Source organism: Herpailurus yagouaroundi, unplaced genomic scaffold, assembly GCF_014898765.1.
Source record: "Herpailurus yagouaroundi ecotype Mexico unplaced genomic scaffold, PumYag 191, whole genome shotgun sequence".
Classification (NCBI taxonomy): domain Eukaryota; kingdom Metazoa; phylum Chordata; class Mammalia; order Carnivora; family Felidae; genus Herpailurus; species Herpailurus yagouaroundi.
In genome coordinates this window covers 13,927,013-13,944,491 of record NW_024412422.1, presented here as the reverse complement: position 1 = coordinate 13,944,491, position 17,479 = coordinate 13,927,013, and the positions used below count along the sequence as shown (strand labels likewise).

General features: G+C 53.4%; 1 protein-coding gene across 12 annotated transcripts in view; it reads left to right on the top strand.

Annotated features, from left to right (window-relative positions):
• The window catches only part of PITPNM2 (phosphatidylinositol transfer protein membrane associated 2), a 111,203-nt gene that overhangs the window by 74,610 nt on the left and 19,114 nt on the right, over nucleotides 1-17,479 (top strand). For all 12 annotated transcript variants that reach the window (XM_040444000.1, XM_040443997.1, XM_040443998.1 and 9 more), the window contains exons 2-6: nucleotides 1,500-1,672; nucleotides 10,500-10,714; nucleotides 11,779-11,900; nucleotides 14,454-14,681; nucleotides 16,920-17,237. In XM_040444000.1, the coding sequence (XP_040299934.1) occupies nucleotides 1,595-1,672; nucleotides 10,500-10,714; nucleotides 11,779-11,900; nucleotides 14,454-14,681; nucleotides 16,920-17,237 (961 nt within the window). In that variant the 5' untranslated portion in view covers nucleotides 1,500-1,594. The remainder of the gene's footprint in view (nucleotides 1-1,499; nucleotides 1,673-10,499; nucleotides 10,715-11,778; nucleotides 11,901-14,453; nucleotides 14,682-16,919; nucleotides 17,238-17,479) is intronic.

The window sequence follows — 17,479 nt, the reverse complement described above, 5'->3', positions numbered from 1 at the left end:
ACTTGAGGCTAATAATACAGTGGCCATCTCTGACTTATTTATGTAACACCCCCCACCTCTCAGTCTCTCTCCCTAGGTGGCTTATTAAAGAATTTCTTTCAACCCTACATGCTGATCGTTCCAAGAGTTCTGGTACATTCTTTTCCCCCAATCTCATTACATAGCCAGTAGTCCCTTAGTGCCTGGGTGACGCTCAGGCCTCGGACAGATGGTGCCCCAGGGAGGCTGCCTGCCTGGCCAGACCCTCGCTCTTATCATTTACCCAGCGTCACCATGAATCTTCACCGACTGCTGTCCCTGGCGTGGTCCCTCTGAAATGCTATCCTGATTCTGCCACGGTCCATCTTGGAAGCCTTCACTCACCTTCCATTTAGCAGCGTGTAACCTCTCTGGGGGTAACCACAGCAAAGCCCCCACCATCTAGGGGAAGGATTGTGATGGGTAATTCCATTTTCCAGATCACTGAGAGTATGCCTCCAAGCCTTGTTTGTTTGTTTTTACATTTGATTGCTCTCGGTGCACATCTCCCTCAAAAGTATTCTTTGTCATCTTAAAGAGAAGCTTCCATGGGTACACTGTTTATTTTTTAGGTAGCCTTACTGAGCTAGAACTCACATGCGATGCAGTCCACCCACTTATCTCACTTATCTCTTCTACTTCCAAGACCTAGGCTGGGTCGGCAGCAGAACAGATGCCAATAAATACTTGCTGGATTGAGCTAAAACCACACTGAGATCACCTCTTCTGGATAAGTCCAGATCTCCTGCCGGGAAGCAGCCGTGCCCTCTGTGTCTGGTGACATGAATGAACTGATGGCCCCAACACCGAAGGGTCCCAGACTGCTGATTTTTAATTTTTTTTTAACGTTTATTCATTTTTTAAGAGGCAGAGAGAGATAGAGCGTGAGCAGGGGAGGGGCAGAGAGAGAGGCAGACACAGAATCCGAAGCAGGCTCCAGGCTCCGAGCTGTCAGCACGGAGCCCGGCGCGGGGCTCGTACTCACGGACCGTGAGATCGTGACCTGAGCCGAAGTCTGACGCTCAACCGACTGAGCCACCCAGGCGCCCCGCAGACTGCTGAGTTTTAAATTTCTCACCTGGGTTTTTCATCCTTTTGTGTGCCCTCCCTTCTTTCCTGTGGCCATCTGCCGTCACCGTGTCTGCCTGCAGCTACTCCAGAGCACGGGGCTGCTCTTGCCGGAACAGCGTGTGAAACGAGAGCACAGTGCTCTTCACGCTTAGGGGGTGTGACACCCTCCCGCCGCCTGGCCCTCGCTAGTGGGGTGACAGTCTTTTATTTACCCCACGGCTGATAAGAGTTCACACGTCGTCTACAAGATTGCTTAGCAAACAAGGGAAGTGAAGGCTGGGGAGGTGAGGGAACTTGTTCAAGGTCACACCGTAGGCTCACGGTGGAGTCAAGACCAGGCCCGTCCTCTGTGCTGCTGTGCCCACCAGTCTTGCAGGAAGTGACTCTCCTGCTCTCTCTTTCTCTCCCAGGGGTCCTTGGTGAATTTTGTCATGGTTATTTAAGGAACCTCGCCTAGAAGTCCCAACACGCAGTTCCCCATCGACGGGAAGGCTTGGACTCCAAGATGATTATAAAGGAATATCGGATTCCTCTGCCCATGACCGTGGAGGAGTACCGCATCGCCCAGCTATACATGATACAGGTGGGTCTTGGGGCCAGGGCAGGCCACGCCGGGCGTGCAGATGGCTCTCGAACCCTTGGGTGGGGTGGGGCGGCACCGTGGTCTCCACGGCAGTGTCTGCTCAGTAGGGTCCTGGTAAGTGTCTCAGTTGCCCAGGCGTTGTGGCTTCCCAGCCCGATGCCAGGAACACAGGGAGTGCCGTGGGTGTTTGTGGCGTTGGCCTGTCCCGCCAGCCCTGTATTCACGGCGCTGGCAGTGCTGACACTCTTTGCACTTAATACCCGTCCTCTCTCTGATTCAGATGTTATCCGTGCGTATAGTCAGCTTGGGCCGCTTTAACAAAGAACACAGACCAGGGGGCTTAAACAACAGACATTTGTTTCTCACGGTTCTGAAGGCTGGAAGCCCAAGGTCAAGTTGCTAACAGAGTTGGGGTCTGGTAAGGGCCCTCCTCCTGGCTTACAGGTGGCCACCTTCTTTCTCACCGTGTCCTCGATGGTGGGTGAGGGGGCAAGGGAGTCCTCTGGAGTCTCTTCTGTAAGGGCACTAATCCCGTTAGGAGGGCTCTGCCCTCATGACCTAGTCACCTCCCAAAGCCTGACCTAGTACTATCACATTGGAGGTTAGGGGCTTCAGTATGAATTTGGAGGGGGCACAGAAATTCAGTCCATAGCAACCCACTTGACAGACAGGAAGGTGTGAGGTCCCAAGAAGTTAAATGACTTCCCTGGGAGCACCTGGCCAGTTTTCCCATTCTTGGCTCCGCACTTTCCTCACTACTCTAGGCTGCAAGACAGTGGCATCTACTGTGTGGCTGGTTTACAGAGTCACAGACGAATTTCAGGGGGACAGATTCCTGTGACAAGCCAGAGAATGCCATGCCCCACCCCTCCCACTCCCACACACCCGGAGCCCTACTCAGAGCCTGGCTGACCTGGAACACAGAACGGGGAGACCCAGGATCTGGTTGCTCGTGGCCTCGATGTGACCAAACTCCTGCTTGCTGGGCTCCTGCTCCTCTGTGGAGGTCCCCCGCCCGGCTACCCCGCCAGCGTCTTGCTCAGCCTCAGTGCCCCAGCCCTTTGCCTGACCTGGCAGCTTTCCTCCCAGTTGGGAGTCTGATTACGAACCAGCTCTCACCTGGCTCTGCTCTTCCGGGCATCAGGATGCCTTGGTGCAGCCCGTGGATCATCGTGTCACATGGTGTCCCACGGTGTCACACAGTGTCACATGGGCCCCTGCCGGCAGGGCTCCACCTCTGCCCCTGGCTTTGCTTGGTGGGTGCTCACCCTTCAACCCGGGTCTGGGGAGTTAGTAACAAGCTCCCTGCGGAGCCCAGGCCCCCAGGCCCTTCTGAGAGGAGCTCTGTGTAGCTACCAGAGTTTGACCAGGTGCCCCCAGCTTGGGGAGCTTGATGAGGAAGAGAATGGAAGGTGAACTGGCCTCTCTGGCAGGGGCTGTTGGCTCCATGCGGCTTCAGGAGTGCCACTCGATTCCCTCTTGAACCACTTACCTCGTAATTATTCCTAGAGATCAAGGAGAGAAGGGACTTAGCTCACTCAGCCCCCCAGCTCTGAGCTGTCTGGAAATTGCTCAGCCTATTCAAGGATGCTATTTGTCCTGCGGCTCCCCAATTCCCGTCCCAGCCAGGGGAGCCCAGACCCTGGCCGGCAGCCCCTCCATGTGCCTGTCAGCTGGTGGAGGGCCCATCAGGATCCAGGGACTGACTTTTAGCTCCTAGGACATCCCAAAGCTTTCTTGAGCATGTGATCACCTCCGACTGGGCTCCTTAGAGGCACCTGCCATCCCCACCCCCCTTTATTGAGATAGTTTGTTCTTTTTTTTTAACGTTTATTTATTTTTGAGAGACAGAGACAGAGCATGAGCATGAGCAGGGGAGGGGCAGAGAGAGAGGGAGACACAGAATCCCAGGCAGGCTGCAGGCTCCGAGCCGTCAGCACAGAGCCCGATGCTGGGCTCAAACCCACGAACCATGAGATCGTGACCTCAGCTGAAGTCAGACACTTAACCAACTGAGCCACCCAGGCGCCTGGTATTTTGTTCTTTTTAAAACATCCTTATGCCTCCAGTTAAGGTTAACTATCCCATAGCCTCCTCCACGATACCTGCTATGGGCGCAGGGCCGCCTGTGTGCGTTCACTCATCCAAGCGCTACTGTAACACCTGTCTGTCTCTCAAGGCTGCCCTCCTCTGCTCCCGCCCTGACACTTTCTTACCCGCCACTGGCCCCAGCACTTCTGGGGGCTCCACCCACCATGGGGGGTGATGGACAAGCATATTATCTCCGTTGTGTGATGGTTTCACAGCTGCGGACATGCGTCAGAGCTCACCAGCTGTATTTTTATGTATGTACCGTTTGTTGCGTGCCAGTCGTATCTCAGTAGAGCTCTTAAAACACTAAGTGAAATGCACAGACTTTTCTGTGCTCAGCCTGGGCCGAAGGCTGGGTTCCAGAGGAGAATGTAAAAGTACTTGCTCCTCTCCAGGAGCGCCTTTGGGGAGGTGGGCACACAGGCAGTTTACTGAATACACGCCGGGAGACAGGGAGCGGATGTTCGTGTGGACTTAGGGCCGCTGCTCCAAGAGTGCGTCCACTGGGAGCTGGGCCAGTTGAGGAGGATGGATAGGCCCTCAAGGAAGGCAGCTGTGGTTTTGTGGAAAGAAGAGCAAGACTTTAGTTCATTTCCTCCAGACCCTGCTTACCAGCTAGAGTGGCAGCTAGCAACGGGCCTGCCTTCTGCACTCACTAGCCAGCCTCCTCCTCCATGGGGTCATGAGCAAGATGGGATGAGCTCACGTGTCGAGCTGCCTCGTGATGTGCCTGACCAGTGTCCAAACAAAATACATGTTGTTCAAGGCAAGGAAGAGGGAGAAGGAGAAGAGGAGGAGAGGAGGAGGAAGAATAAGAAGAAAAGAAAAAAAGTTGGGCTGGCTGGGAGAGAGCCTTCTGTCATCCATAGAAGTGTTCAGCAGATGCTTGCCTCAGAGGGAGGAATCCGAGGCGGTTTGGCCAGGACCCTGGACAGCTCTGAGAGCTGCCACTTTTACGGGCGTCCTGGAGCATTCTTGGTCTTGGGTCCTTCACCCCTATCATTCGTAGGGTCTGTGCTTTTTCTGCACCAGGCCCCTCCTGTGCAGCCCCCAGGCCCCAGAGATAGAGAGGAGTAGGGAGGTGAAGTTCCCCAACTCAGCCCCAGCCTGGTGGGTAGGGGTCATGGGTGAGGCCTCACCCTGGGCACGTGTATGCCCCTGGGGAGCTGGGCTTATCTCTGCCACCCTAACTCGGTCTCCCTGGGAGGCTCCACAGTGCAGGGAGCCTGGCAGGGACGACTGGCAGGGATAGGGGTGGTGACTTTCGGTGCGAGCAGAGAAGGTCAGCACGTTTCGAGAAGAGCTCTCCTAAGCGGCATGACCGAGAGCCTCAGCTGTGCCAGGGGACTGAGCACCCCCTCAGATGCCATTGTCAGAGGGGAACCAGGGGTTCAGCCCTTTGGGGTGTTAGCTTCAAAGTTGGAGGGGGTGCCCAGACTCAGATGGAACTGGCGATAGTTGAGAGCAGAATCCATTTTTGCTCATTCAGCTAATTTTTTTGTTTATTTATTTTGAGAGAGAGAGAGAGAGAGAGAGAGCAGAGGTGGGGCAGAGAGAGAGGGAGGGAGAATCCCAAGCAGGCTCCACACTGTCAGCATGGAGCCTGACACAGGGCTTGATCCCATGGACTGTGAGGTCATGATCTGAGCTGAAATCAAGAGTTGGGCACTCAACTGACTGAGTCACCCAGGCGCCCTCATTCAGCTAATCTTTACTGTGCAGAGACAACAAAGTGCTGTTCAGGGAGTACAGAGCACTGCCAGTCTGGGTCCTGGGGCTCTGCCACTGCTAACAGTGGCCTTTGTGCCCCCAAGTGGCCCATGGTATCCATCCTGCATGAGTGACCATAACGGCTTGCTCAGCTGGTTGGCCAGTGTCCCCCCAAATTCATGTCCATCCAGATGTTAGACCGTGACCTTATCTAAGGACAAGACAGAATGGGCCCTAAATTGAATGACGTATTGTCCCTATAATTATGAAGAGGAGAGGACAGAAAGAGACACAGTGATGTGATGGTGGAGGCAGAGAGCCGAGTGATGCGGCCACAAGACCAGGAACGCCTGGGGCCCTGGGGTCTGGAGGAAGCCAAGAAGGAGCCCCCCTAGAGCCTTGGGAGTGGACATGGTGGCTTTCCCTGGCTAGGAGTTTGAGGACAGCTCAGGCTAGGTCACCCACTGAGGCCGGATGGGACCTTCCCTACCCCTGCTCCTTGTCCCTCCCTGCCTCTTCTCCACCCTCAGCTCCCTGGCAGGCTGGGTGCCCCGCCTCAGCCTTCAGACACTGCTTGTGGCCCTGGCTCCTGTGACCTGTGTGTCCCCTTCACACTGAGTCACCACAAACCCTAGATGTGTTCGTTTCCGGGGCGGGGGGCGCTTAAAACAAGAGAAATGTATTCTCTCTTGCTTCTGGAGGCCAGAAGTCTGAAATCAAGGTGTCCGCAGGGCCTGCTCCCTTTGAAGGCCTTCTCTCCCTCTGAGGATTCTGCCTTGCTCCCCTCCAGCCTCTGGTGGCGGCCAGCTTCATTGGCTAGTGGCTACATCCCTTTAGTCTGTCTTTTAAGGACATGGTCCTTGGATTTAGGACCCACCTTAATCCGGTGTGACTTCATCTTAACGAATTATATCTGCGAAGATGCTATTTCCAAATAAAACCACATTCCTTTTTTTTTTTAAGTTGCTTTCTTTGTTTTCTTTTCTTTTTTTTTTTTTTTTAAGTTTCTTTATTTTGAGAGAGAGAGATTCAGAGAGGGTTGAGCAGAGCGAGAGGGAGTAACAGAGGATCCAACGTGGTCTCTGCGCTGACAGCCGTGAGTCCAATGCAGGGCTCGAATTCATGAACGGCGAGATCACGATCTGAGACAAAGTCAGACACTTAACCGACTGAGCCACCCCAGGCGACCATAAAGCCACATTCTAAGGTTCTGGGTGGATGTGAATTTTGGGGGGCCCTTTAGCCCACTACACCAGGCCTTAGACAGATAGGTAGCCCCATCTCCCCTTATAGTTTTGGAAATTGAGACCAGAGAGAAGTGACTTGTCCAGGGTGAGAGGGAACTGGTCACAGAGTTGGGACTAGAACCCATTTATTTGCTCAATAAGTACCGAGTACCTGCCTTATGCCAAGGTGTCTTCATGCTGTGGGCTGCACAGGTCCCAGAGTCCAACAGGATCTCGAGTACAGGTTGAGCTCTGCCACTCGAAGCTGTGTACCTTGAACAAGTCATTCCACGTCTCTTAGCCTCCACCTTCCCTTCTGCAAACTGGGAACAGTAGCAGCACTCAGCCTTTCTCAAGGGGTTGTGGCACTACCTAAAGGGAGACGTGCACGCAGAGCACATAGCACAACCATAACGAGTGAAGCCACCACGAAGCATGAGCTTACAAAGTGTCTGGGAAATGGTCTCTGCTTTCATTACAGAATCTGGGCCGCATTCCGTGGGCTCCTTTGAAGAGCAAGGGATGGTGTATCCCTGCTGACCCCATCTGTGCCCTCCGCCAGGGTCCTTTCTATTTTTTTTTTATGAAGGAGACTCAGCTGCTCTGGGCCGTGGAGATATGGCATGTCTTTGTACCCCAGGGGTGAGACTGTGTTCTTGGGAGCGCGTGTGTGTGTGTGTGTGTGTGTGTGTGTGCGCGCGCGCATGTGCACACCTGCTATTCAGGAAGCTGACCGAAGGTGGCCTTGGTGATGCCGTCATGTCACCATGGAAACAGATGCTGGGCTTAAAGTCACCAGGACCTTGACCATGAATGAGGCTTTCTGCATAAGTAGAAACCTGAGCTTTTGGACACTGGGAAGAACATTTGGGGCAGAGAGACATTTAGAGGTGACCCAGGAGTCCTCTCTCTCAGGCAGCGCCACTGAGGCCCCTTCCCACTTCCCGTGTTTGATCTCTCTGAAATCTTAGTGAGTATAGACACAGGATTGGTTTCTGTTTGTTTGTTTTGTTTTATACCAGCTTTATTGAGGTGTGAGTCCCACACCACACAGTTCACACATTTGAAGAGTACAGTTTAGGGATTTTTCGCATATTCACAGGGTTGTCAAACCATCACCACGATTTTAGAGTATTGTCATCACCCCAAGAAGTCACTCCCCAGCCCCCCGCCCCCACCCCCATCCCTAGGCAACCAGTAATCTGCCTTCTGTCTGTACAGATTTGCCTGTACTGGACATTTCGTGTCAATGGGATCGTACACTATGTGGACTTTTGTGTCAGGCTTCTTACGCATTGTTCTCAGGGTTCATCCACGTCGTAACAGGTTTTGGCCCTTCCTTCCTTTTTATGGCCGACTCTTACTCCATTGTGTGGGTATAATTTGTCTATCCATTTTTCAGATCACTGACATTGGGTTGTTTCCACCTTTTGGCTCTTGTGACTAATGCTGCGGTGAACATTCGAGCACAGGTTTCTGTGTGGACATGTTCTCCTTCTCCTGGATGTTTACCTAGCAGTGGAATTGCTGGGTCATACGGCAATTCTATGTTGAGCTTTTTGAAGAACCGCCAAATTGTTTTCCGCGGCTGCTGTACCGTTTTATATTCCCACCAGCAATGCGTGAGGGTTCCAGTTTCTCCACATCCTCACAACACTTGTTATGGTCTGTCTTTGTAGCCATCCTAGTGGGTCTGAAGTGGTAACTTGTAGTTTTGATCTACCTCTCCCCAGTGGCTAGTGATGTTGAGTATCTTTTCATGTGCTTGTTGGCCATTGATGTACTTCTTTGGAGGTATGCCTGTTCAAGTCCTTTGCCCATTTTTGAATTGGATTGTATCTTTGTTGTTGAGTTGCAGTAGTTCTTTATATATTTTAAATACAAGTCCCTTATCAGATACATTATTTACAAGAACTTTCTCTGTGGGTTGTCTTTTCATTATCTTCATAGTATCCTTTGATGCACAAAAGTTTAAAAATTTATATGAAGTCCAATTTATCTATTTTTTCTTTGGCTGTTTGTACTTTGGGTATCCTATTTAAAAAAAAACATTGTCAAATCCGAGGTCATAAAGATTTACTCCTATGATTTCTTCTAAGAGTTGTGTAGTTTAAGCTCTTACATTTAGGTTTTTGATCCATTTTGAGTTAATCTTTATATATGATGTGAGGTAGGGGTCCAACTTCATTGTTTTACATGTGGATATCCAATTATCTCACCAGTGTACTGGGACATGTTGAAAAGACTTCGTTCCTTCATTGAATGACCTCAGCACTCTGGTTGAAAATCAAAACATATAGTATGTAGATATATGTGTTTATTTGTAGACTTTCAGCCCTATTCTTTAGATCTATCCTATGCCAGTACTACATTGTTTTGATTACTGTAATTTTATAGCAAGATTTTCTGAAAAAAAATGTAATGTTTATTTATTTTTGAGAGAGAAAGAGTGTGGTGAACAGGGGAGGGCAGAGAGAGAGGGACACAGAGAATCTGAAGCAGGCTCCAGGCTCTGAGCTGTCAGTACAGAGCCCGACGTGGGGCTCAAACCCATGAATCATGAGATCATGACCTGAGCCAAAGTTGGATGCTTAACCAACTGAGCCACCCAGGCGCGCCTATGGCAAGATTTTTTGTAGCAGGGTGCCTGGGTGGCTCAGTCTGTTAAGCGTTCAGTTCTTGATTTTGGCTCAGGTCATGATCTCATGATTTGGGAGATCAAGCCCTGTGTCAGGCTCTGCACTGACAATGCGGAGCCTGCTTGGGATTCTCACTCTCCTCTCTCTGCACCTCCCCTACTTGTGCACGCTCTCTCTCTCTCTCTCTCTCGCTCTGTCTCTCAAAATAAATAACTTAAAAAAAAAGATTTTGTGTAGGAAAATGTAAATGTTCCAACTTTGCTTTGCTTTGTTTTCGAGATTGTTTTGGCTATTTGAGATCCTTCTCTGATCCTTCCTGATTTTATGATCAGTTTTTCCACAGCTACCAGAAAGGCCACTGGGGATTTTGACAGGGATTGCACTGGATCTGTAGAATGCTTTGGGGAATATTGACCTCTTAACAATATTAAATCTTCCAGTGCATGAACACAGATGTCTTTCCATTTACTTAGGTTTTTACTTTCTTTTGGCAATGTATTATAGTTTCAGTATCTGAGTGCTTCACCTTCATTACATTTATCCAAGATATTTTATTCTTTTGTATGTTCTTGTCAATGGAAATGGTTGCTTAATTTCCTTTTTGCATTGCTTATTTTTGTGTGTTGATTTTGTATCCTGCAACTTTGCTGAATTCATTTACTTTGTCTAACAGGTTTGGAGGTGGGGGGGGATTCTTCAGGATTTTCCATATATAAGATTATGTCCTTGGCAGATTGAGGTGGTTTTATTTCTTCCTTTCCAATTTGAGTGCCTCTGATTGTTTCTTTTTCTTGACTAATGTCTTGGGCTAGAACTTCCAGTACAATGTTGAATAGAACCTAGAGAGCGGGCATCCTCAACTTGTTCCTGATGCTGGGAACACTTTTAGTCCTGGGACTGATGGGAGCCAGAAGGGAGGAGTTTGCACAGGCAGTGCTAGAGCTCACAGGGAGACCATGGCCTGTTGAGTCTCCTGTAGGAGTACAGGGGCATGTGGAGTCTGGGCCTGGATCTGGGAGTCCTGAAGCAACACAGAAGAAGCCAGCCTGGTTGGCCAAAGCCCCTCCTCCTCTCAGCACCCCTGGGCCTGGTCTCCTGGGCCCCTTCCCTTCTGCAGAGTGCTCTGGCCCCAACACATGGTGAATGCTTTTGTCCCTGTAGAAGAAGAGCCGTAATGAGACGTATGGCCAAGGTAGCGGAGTGGAGATCTTGGAGAACCGGCCATACACGGATGGCCCCGGCGGCTCTGGACAGTACACGCACAAGGTGTACCATGTGGGCATGCACATCCCCAGCTGGTTCCGCTCCATCCTGCCCAAAGCGGCCCTGAGGGTGGTGGAGGAGTCCTGGAATGCCTACCCCTACACCCGAACCAGGTGAGCCTTTCCCCACACCGGCGCCACCCTCTGGTGGGGAAGGAACCCCGGGGGTGGCCCTCTAAGTAGGCTCACCCTCCCTCCAAGAGGCTCAGACTCCTGGGGAGCTAAGTCTCCATTCCAGGAGTCTCCATCCTCAGAGAACAGGCAGGAAAGGGGAGGGTGTCCCCCTTGTTACTGCACCTTCCCAGGAAGGCCGGGAAAGCATGAGTCAGGTGAGGGCCACCTGAGATCCCTTTGCCATCTAGGAAGGCTCAGGGAATACAAACTCACGTTAATCACCTGGGAATGCGGGGCCACTAACCAACCAGCTAGGAAGAAACGTGAACCAAGGGTAGACCAGATGGCCCAGAGATTCTCTCTGACCCTGAGACCTTCAGCACCTGCAGCAGTGCTTTCTTATTTTCCACTTTGAACAGGGCTTCCTTTGGATTCCCCAAGAAGGGAGGCTCTTCACTCCGTGCTCCCACCCACCCAGTGTAGCTGAGTGTAACAGATAGGGGGCTGCTCCCAGCTGGCCACCCACTTACTGTGCAAGTGGAGTCCCCACGAGTCTCCTGGGGCTTCATTCTCCCCACTAAATGAGGACCTGGGCTTATCAGAGGGTCCACCGAGGTTATTCATCTTCCCAGAAGTACTATCCTCCTCTGAGCTCATGTCCAGCCAAGAGAAAGGGGTGTGGCCTTGTCGTCAGACCTGGTGGCTTGGGGGGTAAGGGGTTGGGGAGGTGTCACAGAGTGCTAATTTAGATTCAGCCTACTGGGTTCATGCCACATGGCTTGTGGTATGTCTGTGTGTCTATGGCCATCCATGCCTTACACACATGAACAATGGCCATAGGGCTTCTGGAAGCTTCCTCCGATGTTTCTGACCCCCTCTCCCCAAACACATTCCCCACCCCCAGCCTGGCCTTGGCCTGGACAAGGAGAGGTCCAGGAGGTGGACAGACAGGCAAGTCTCAGCCACCACCCCCACCCTTTCTCCCTCTCCTGCCCAGTGGGGTCCCACAGGCCCTGACCCACCCCTGCAGGCACTAGTCCTGATGTATGCTTTCCTCCCCACAGGTTCACGTGCCCCTTTGTGGAGAAATTCTCCATCGACATCGAAACCTTTTATAAAACCGATGCTGGAGAAAACCCTAATGTGTTCAGCCTGTCTCCTGTGGAGAAGAGCCAGCTGACAATCGGTAACCACCACTATAGCGCTCCCCGCCTGGGAAGGGCAGGAGCCCTGCAGGGCCACTTTCCAGGGTCCCTGCCTACATGTCCCTTGGCTCTGCCCCTTGTCTCCAGGCCTGGAAGGCTCCAGACTGGCTCCTGTCCTGGGCAGGGAGGTCATAGTCCCAGCAAGCATGAGGGCACAGGGATGGCAGGATCAGACTCCTTGGCCCCATTTTCCTGACGTGCACATTGAGGCTCAGTGCCTTTCCCACTCAAGCCCCTTCCCTCAATCCCTTCCAGTTGTCCTCCTCCCCTGGAGGGCGCGTGTGTGCTCAGGGGGCCATCTCAGGCTGGCGGCTGTGCGTGGGTGCAGCCTGTGGGGGCTCTGGCACACTGCAGGGCCTGTGTCCCCTTGACGGTGAGTGGCCTCTCCAGCTGACTGTACATGAGGAAACAGCCCGTCTGTTAACTTAAGAGAGGCCTGAGAATCAGGATTTGCATGTGAAATCTTCCAATTCCTAAATAAACTTAGTAAACCGGCCAAGCAAACCACATCTGTGGGCCACCTGCAGCTCAGCAGCCACTGGTCTGCAACCGGTGGGTTCCAGGCTCTGCGGGGCACGCCACCACGGAGATGCTTCAGGCAGGTGCGTGGCCAGGTTAGAGAGCTGCATTCCAGGCCGTGTGGGGTGAGCCGCCACGGAGGCAGGTGCATGGCCGGCGTTAGACAGATGGCTCCCAGCACCACAGGGTCCAGCTCTCAGGCAGCCTCTGATGGGCACGAAGGGCTTCTCCCCGGGACCCCCTCACCCGGCTCCCTCCCTCCTGCTGGAGTTTTCAGGCCCCATGGGGCTTTGGGAGCTCTATCAGTGTGAACAGGCTGCCGCAATGTACCACAGGCTGGGGGGCTAAACACAGAAGTTTAGTGTCTCGCTAAAGTCTGAGGTCAGAGTGTGAGCAGGCTTGTCTCCTTCTGGAGTCACTGAGGGAGAATCTGTGCATGCCCTTCCCCTAGCTTCTGGTGGCTCCTGGCAGTTTCTGGCATTCCTTGGCATATAAATACATCACCCTAATCTCTCCCTCATCCTCACGTGGCGCTCTCCCCGTGTGCTTGTCTGTGTCCAAATTTCCCCTTTTTAGAAGCAGATTAGTCATAGTGGAGTAGAGCCTACCCTAATGACCTCATTTTAAGTTGGTTCCTTCTTTAAAGGCCTTATCTCCAAATAAGGTCACGTTCTGAGGAACTGGAGGGTTAGGACTCCAACATACGAATTTGTAGGGGACACATTCGACCCACAACAGGAGGGATGGACCCCGCATGATACAGGCCTTCTGCCAGCTCAGGTGCAGCCAGCCTCAGACAAGGCCTGACCTCCATGGGCTGCCTCCGGAGGCCACCTGCTGTGATTCCTAAGTCTCTGTGATATGACTCATCCATGTCCCAGCCTGCCCCTTGGCCTTTGCCTGTCCGCGCAGGCAGCGCATGTGGTCTGCTCCACGAAGGATGTCTGTCCCTCCCCCGAAAGCCCCTGCCCCTGGGGAGCTCCTGACCCCTTGCTGATTTCCGTGGAGCCCACGTCTGTGCCTGCAAACCACCACGTGGATTCATTGTGGGCCAGCAAGCAGGGGAGATGAGACAGAGCGTGGCCAGGGCAGAGCCCGCGGGGTGCCATCATCCCCATGCATCCCGAAAAGGGCCTCTCTGAGCCACAAACTCTCTTCTGGGGTTTATGTACCCCAAGTGTGTACCCAGTCCTCTGTAACACATGCATGCCTTGGGAGCCCGCACAGCAGGGAGAGACTTGGGACAAGAGGTGGCATGGCCCAGGCCCTGCCCCAAGTTGCTGCTGTTCCTCTTGGATCCATACCCCACACCCAGCCAGGTCCCACCGCCCCCAGTCCTGTTTCCCCAGCACCCAGCCCTGTGGCATCCACTACCCGCTCTCAGGACCGACACCTCCTGCCGATCTCTTCCCTTCTGACCTAAGAGGGGCTCCTACCCGGCCAGCCTGCCTTAAAGCCACTACGTGTATATATAAGGAGAATATAGCGCCATTTCCCCTCAGGGTACCGTGTGGGTGCCCAGCCTGGTGAGAGAAGGACGCATCCCCATCCCTTCCCCCGATACAGACACTCTAGTGGCCCCCCAAACTCTCCCCATCCTTTGCTGCTGGAACCTTCTCGGCTTTGCTGCTTTGCTCCTGTAGCTGAAATGCCACCTTTTCTGGGAATCTCTTCCCGGCCTTCCCTTCTGTTTCCCTGCCCCCCGGCAGCCACCACCCTGTTCCACATCCTCTGTGGAACCTCATCTCCCTGTGCCTCCTAAGCTCATCATCTAATTTGTCTGCTTAGGCAAGTGGTAGAGTCATGGGAGGACACAGGCCCTGAGGTCAGGAGAGCCCAAAGTCAGAGTGGCCCAGAGCAGCATCCCCAATCCCAGGTCCGGCCTATGGCACAGGAGGCCCAGAGGCCTGTGAGGACTTGGAGGGGGAGGGCAGAGACACAGGGGAGGGGACTGAACAGGGAGGGGCGGGCTGGAGGTTGGGCGGAACTGGCCACCGGCGGGCTCTCCCCCACAGACTTCATCGACATTGTCAAGGACCCCGTACCCCCCAGTGAGTATAAGACAGAAGAGGACCCCAAGCTATTCCACTCGATCAAGACACAGCGGGGGCCGCTGTCTGACAACTGGATCGAAGAGTACAAGCAGCAGGTTTTCCCCATCATGTGCGCCTACAAGCTCTGTAAGGTCGAGTTCCGCTACTGGGGCATGCAGTCCAAGATCGAGAGGTTCATCCACGACACGGGTGAGCTCGCCAGTGCCCGCCGCCTCCCTCCGCGTCCGGGGCAGGTCCCTCCTCCTCCCAGAAGCTGACCCAGAGCCCATGCGCAGCTTCCTGCCCAGTTTATCTTGGCTGCTTGCCGAGCACCTACAGATGACAAGCGGCGTCCCCGGGCCCTGCCCCCAGACACTCTTGACTGGCTTGTGTTTGTAGCATATAGTGCCAGCCCCCTGAGGAGGAGCAGCCCCAGGAGACAGCCTCCCTGCTCTTACCTGCACCTCTTACCCCAGGCCCCAGCTCTGCCTCCCCTATGGGCTGGACGTTCCAGGCACAGAGGGCCTTGGACGCCGTGGTGCCCTCACACTGTGGAGCCCGGCCTGGAGCAGGTGTCCAGGGAACAGGTGGACCAGCAGGACCAACCTGGGGCTCCTGGCCCAGCTAGAGCTGACCCGGGCTCCTCCCTCCCCTAGCACCCCCAGCTCCCTACCTGCCCCCCTGCCCCTACCCAGGTCATGGCATGAGATCAGTGCCAAGGGCCTGGCCCAGCCCAAGCTCATGAGCCAGGAGTAGCACCTGGACAGACATCTTTTGACTTCAAGGCCCAGGGTTTTGGTTCAGATGTGAATCTTTGGAACAGATGTCCCACACTGTTGATGATATGCTTCACATGTGCTGTAACAGCTCACAATGACCTGTGAGGATAGCCAAGTCACCCGTCCGTTTGTAGAGGAGGAAGCAGAGACCCAGTGCTGGGTCTGACCCCAGATCTCCCTTCCTAGCTACCCTGGATCTGAACTGATACTCTCATAGCAGTGGGGCCGTGGCTTCTCATCAGATGGTCTGTTGAGTGTGGGACCCAAGGATAGTATGCCTGAGGCCATTGCCCAGGACTTGGAGGACATAGTCTTGGCTGAAGGAGGGCAGAGGGTGAAGGGATCTGGGAAGTATTTCTGGGGAGGCAGAGCAGCCTGAGCCAGGAGGAATGGTCACCATAGAGCTGCCTGAGGACATGACATGGGTTGACCACTTGGAAAGCCGCTCTACTTTCTTTAGGAGAGTGGAAGATGCATGCCTTGAGACCCAGTGATGTCCCTCCCAGGTTTGCCCCTTGGAGAAACTCTTATACACATTCCAGAATGTTCAGAGCAGCAGATTTGTAAAAGCCAAGTGGACAAACAATGGCCCAATGGCAAAAGAAGGAATAAATGAAATGTGGTATTTCAAACAAATAAACACCATGCAGCAACGAACCTGAAACTCACCCAAAACAGCAGGCGGCAGGAAAATACATGCAGCTTGACACATACATGTAAAAATGTCAATAACCTGCAAACCAACCCAACCTATCGTGTAGAAAAACACACCTGTGTGCTCCAACCAGAAAGAAAAGCAAATAAACACAGAGTTGAAGCTGGACTGGGCAGGGGGAGAATGCGTCCAGGAGGGCCAGCCAAGGGCTCCCTGTTACTGGTCATGTCTGCTCCCTCACTGGGTGGTGTGGGTAAGGATGCTCTATTTCTTCTTAATGTTTTCTTAACGAGCTTTATTGAGGCCTAATTTTACACACCATACACTTCACCCCTTGCAAGAGGACAGTTCTATAAGTGGCAGTATATTCAGAGTCGTGCACACTGTTCTAGAACATTCCATCACCTCAGTCTTTCGTTCCTGTTCACAGTCACCCCCACTCCCACCCCCAGCCCAAGGCAACCCCCATCTGCCTTCTGTCCCTAAAGTTCTTTTATTATCCTTTCTACCTTGAAAGTTCTTACTTTCGTTATTTTACACGCATGATATATTCTTCTGTATCTTTATCTTCTTTTGTGTCTTATTTTATGTGTATATATGTTCTACTTATAAGAAAAAGGACCAACCCACTTTGAACTGGAACTTGATTTCCATGTGGAAATTGGACAGGAAAAGTGTATAGATACCAACCGAGACAGAAAACTGGCAGGAATCCCCCCTCCGTCTCCCCTTGGGGCAGGAATCCCCCCAAAATTCAGTGTGGCTTCTGAGCAGGCACATTCCCTTAGGAGGCACCCCTGCTCTAGTTATACAACCACCGTGAGCTTGTGAGGTCATCTGTGAGCCATTTGCAAATGGGGAAACTGAGGCACAGGGTAGGGAGGGCAGTGATTTGCCCACGGCCACACGGTGGGGATGACCTTGGGTTGCCTCCCAGCCCCGAGCCCGGCCCTGGGGGCTGACAGTGCCCGTGTCTCCTGTCTCTCCCCTCCCCCTGCCGCTGCCCGGGACCAGGCCTGCGGAAGGTGATGGTCAGGGCCCACCGGCAGGCCTGGTGCTGGCAGGACGAATGGTACGGGCTCAACATGGAGAACATCCGGGAGCTGGAGAAGGAGGCACAGCTCATGCTGTCCCGCAAGATGGCCCGGTTCAATGAGGATGACGAGGAGGCTGTGCAGCTGGCCAAGGACGAAGCCATCCAGGTCCAGGTCGCTGGGGAGCCCGCCCAGCCCAGCAGCAGCAGCAGCAGCAGCGGGGAACCCCTGGCGGGCCGGGGTCTCAAAAAGCAGTGGTCCACATCCTCCAAGTCTTCGAGGTCGTCCAAGCGGGGAGGTGAGCGCCGTAGCTCCGCCTTTTACCACCCCGGCAACAGCCGTCACCCCCGCTCCGGGCAGCCCCTTGCCACCCACCGTCAGAGAATTCTGGCTCCTCCCGGGGACTCTTGCCCCCAGACCTTGTGGGCCACGCCTGAGGGGGGTCAGAACCATTCTGCCGGTAACCGCCCCCCACCAGTTCAGAGTGAGCCCAGGGTGTCTGTCCCCTCCCCCCAACACAAAGCAGGTGGCCCAGACTCA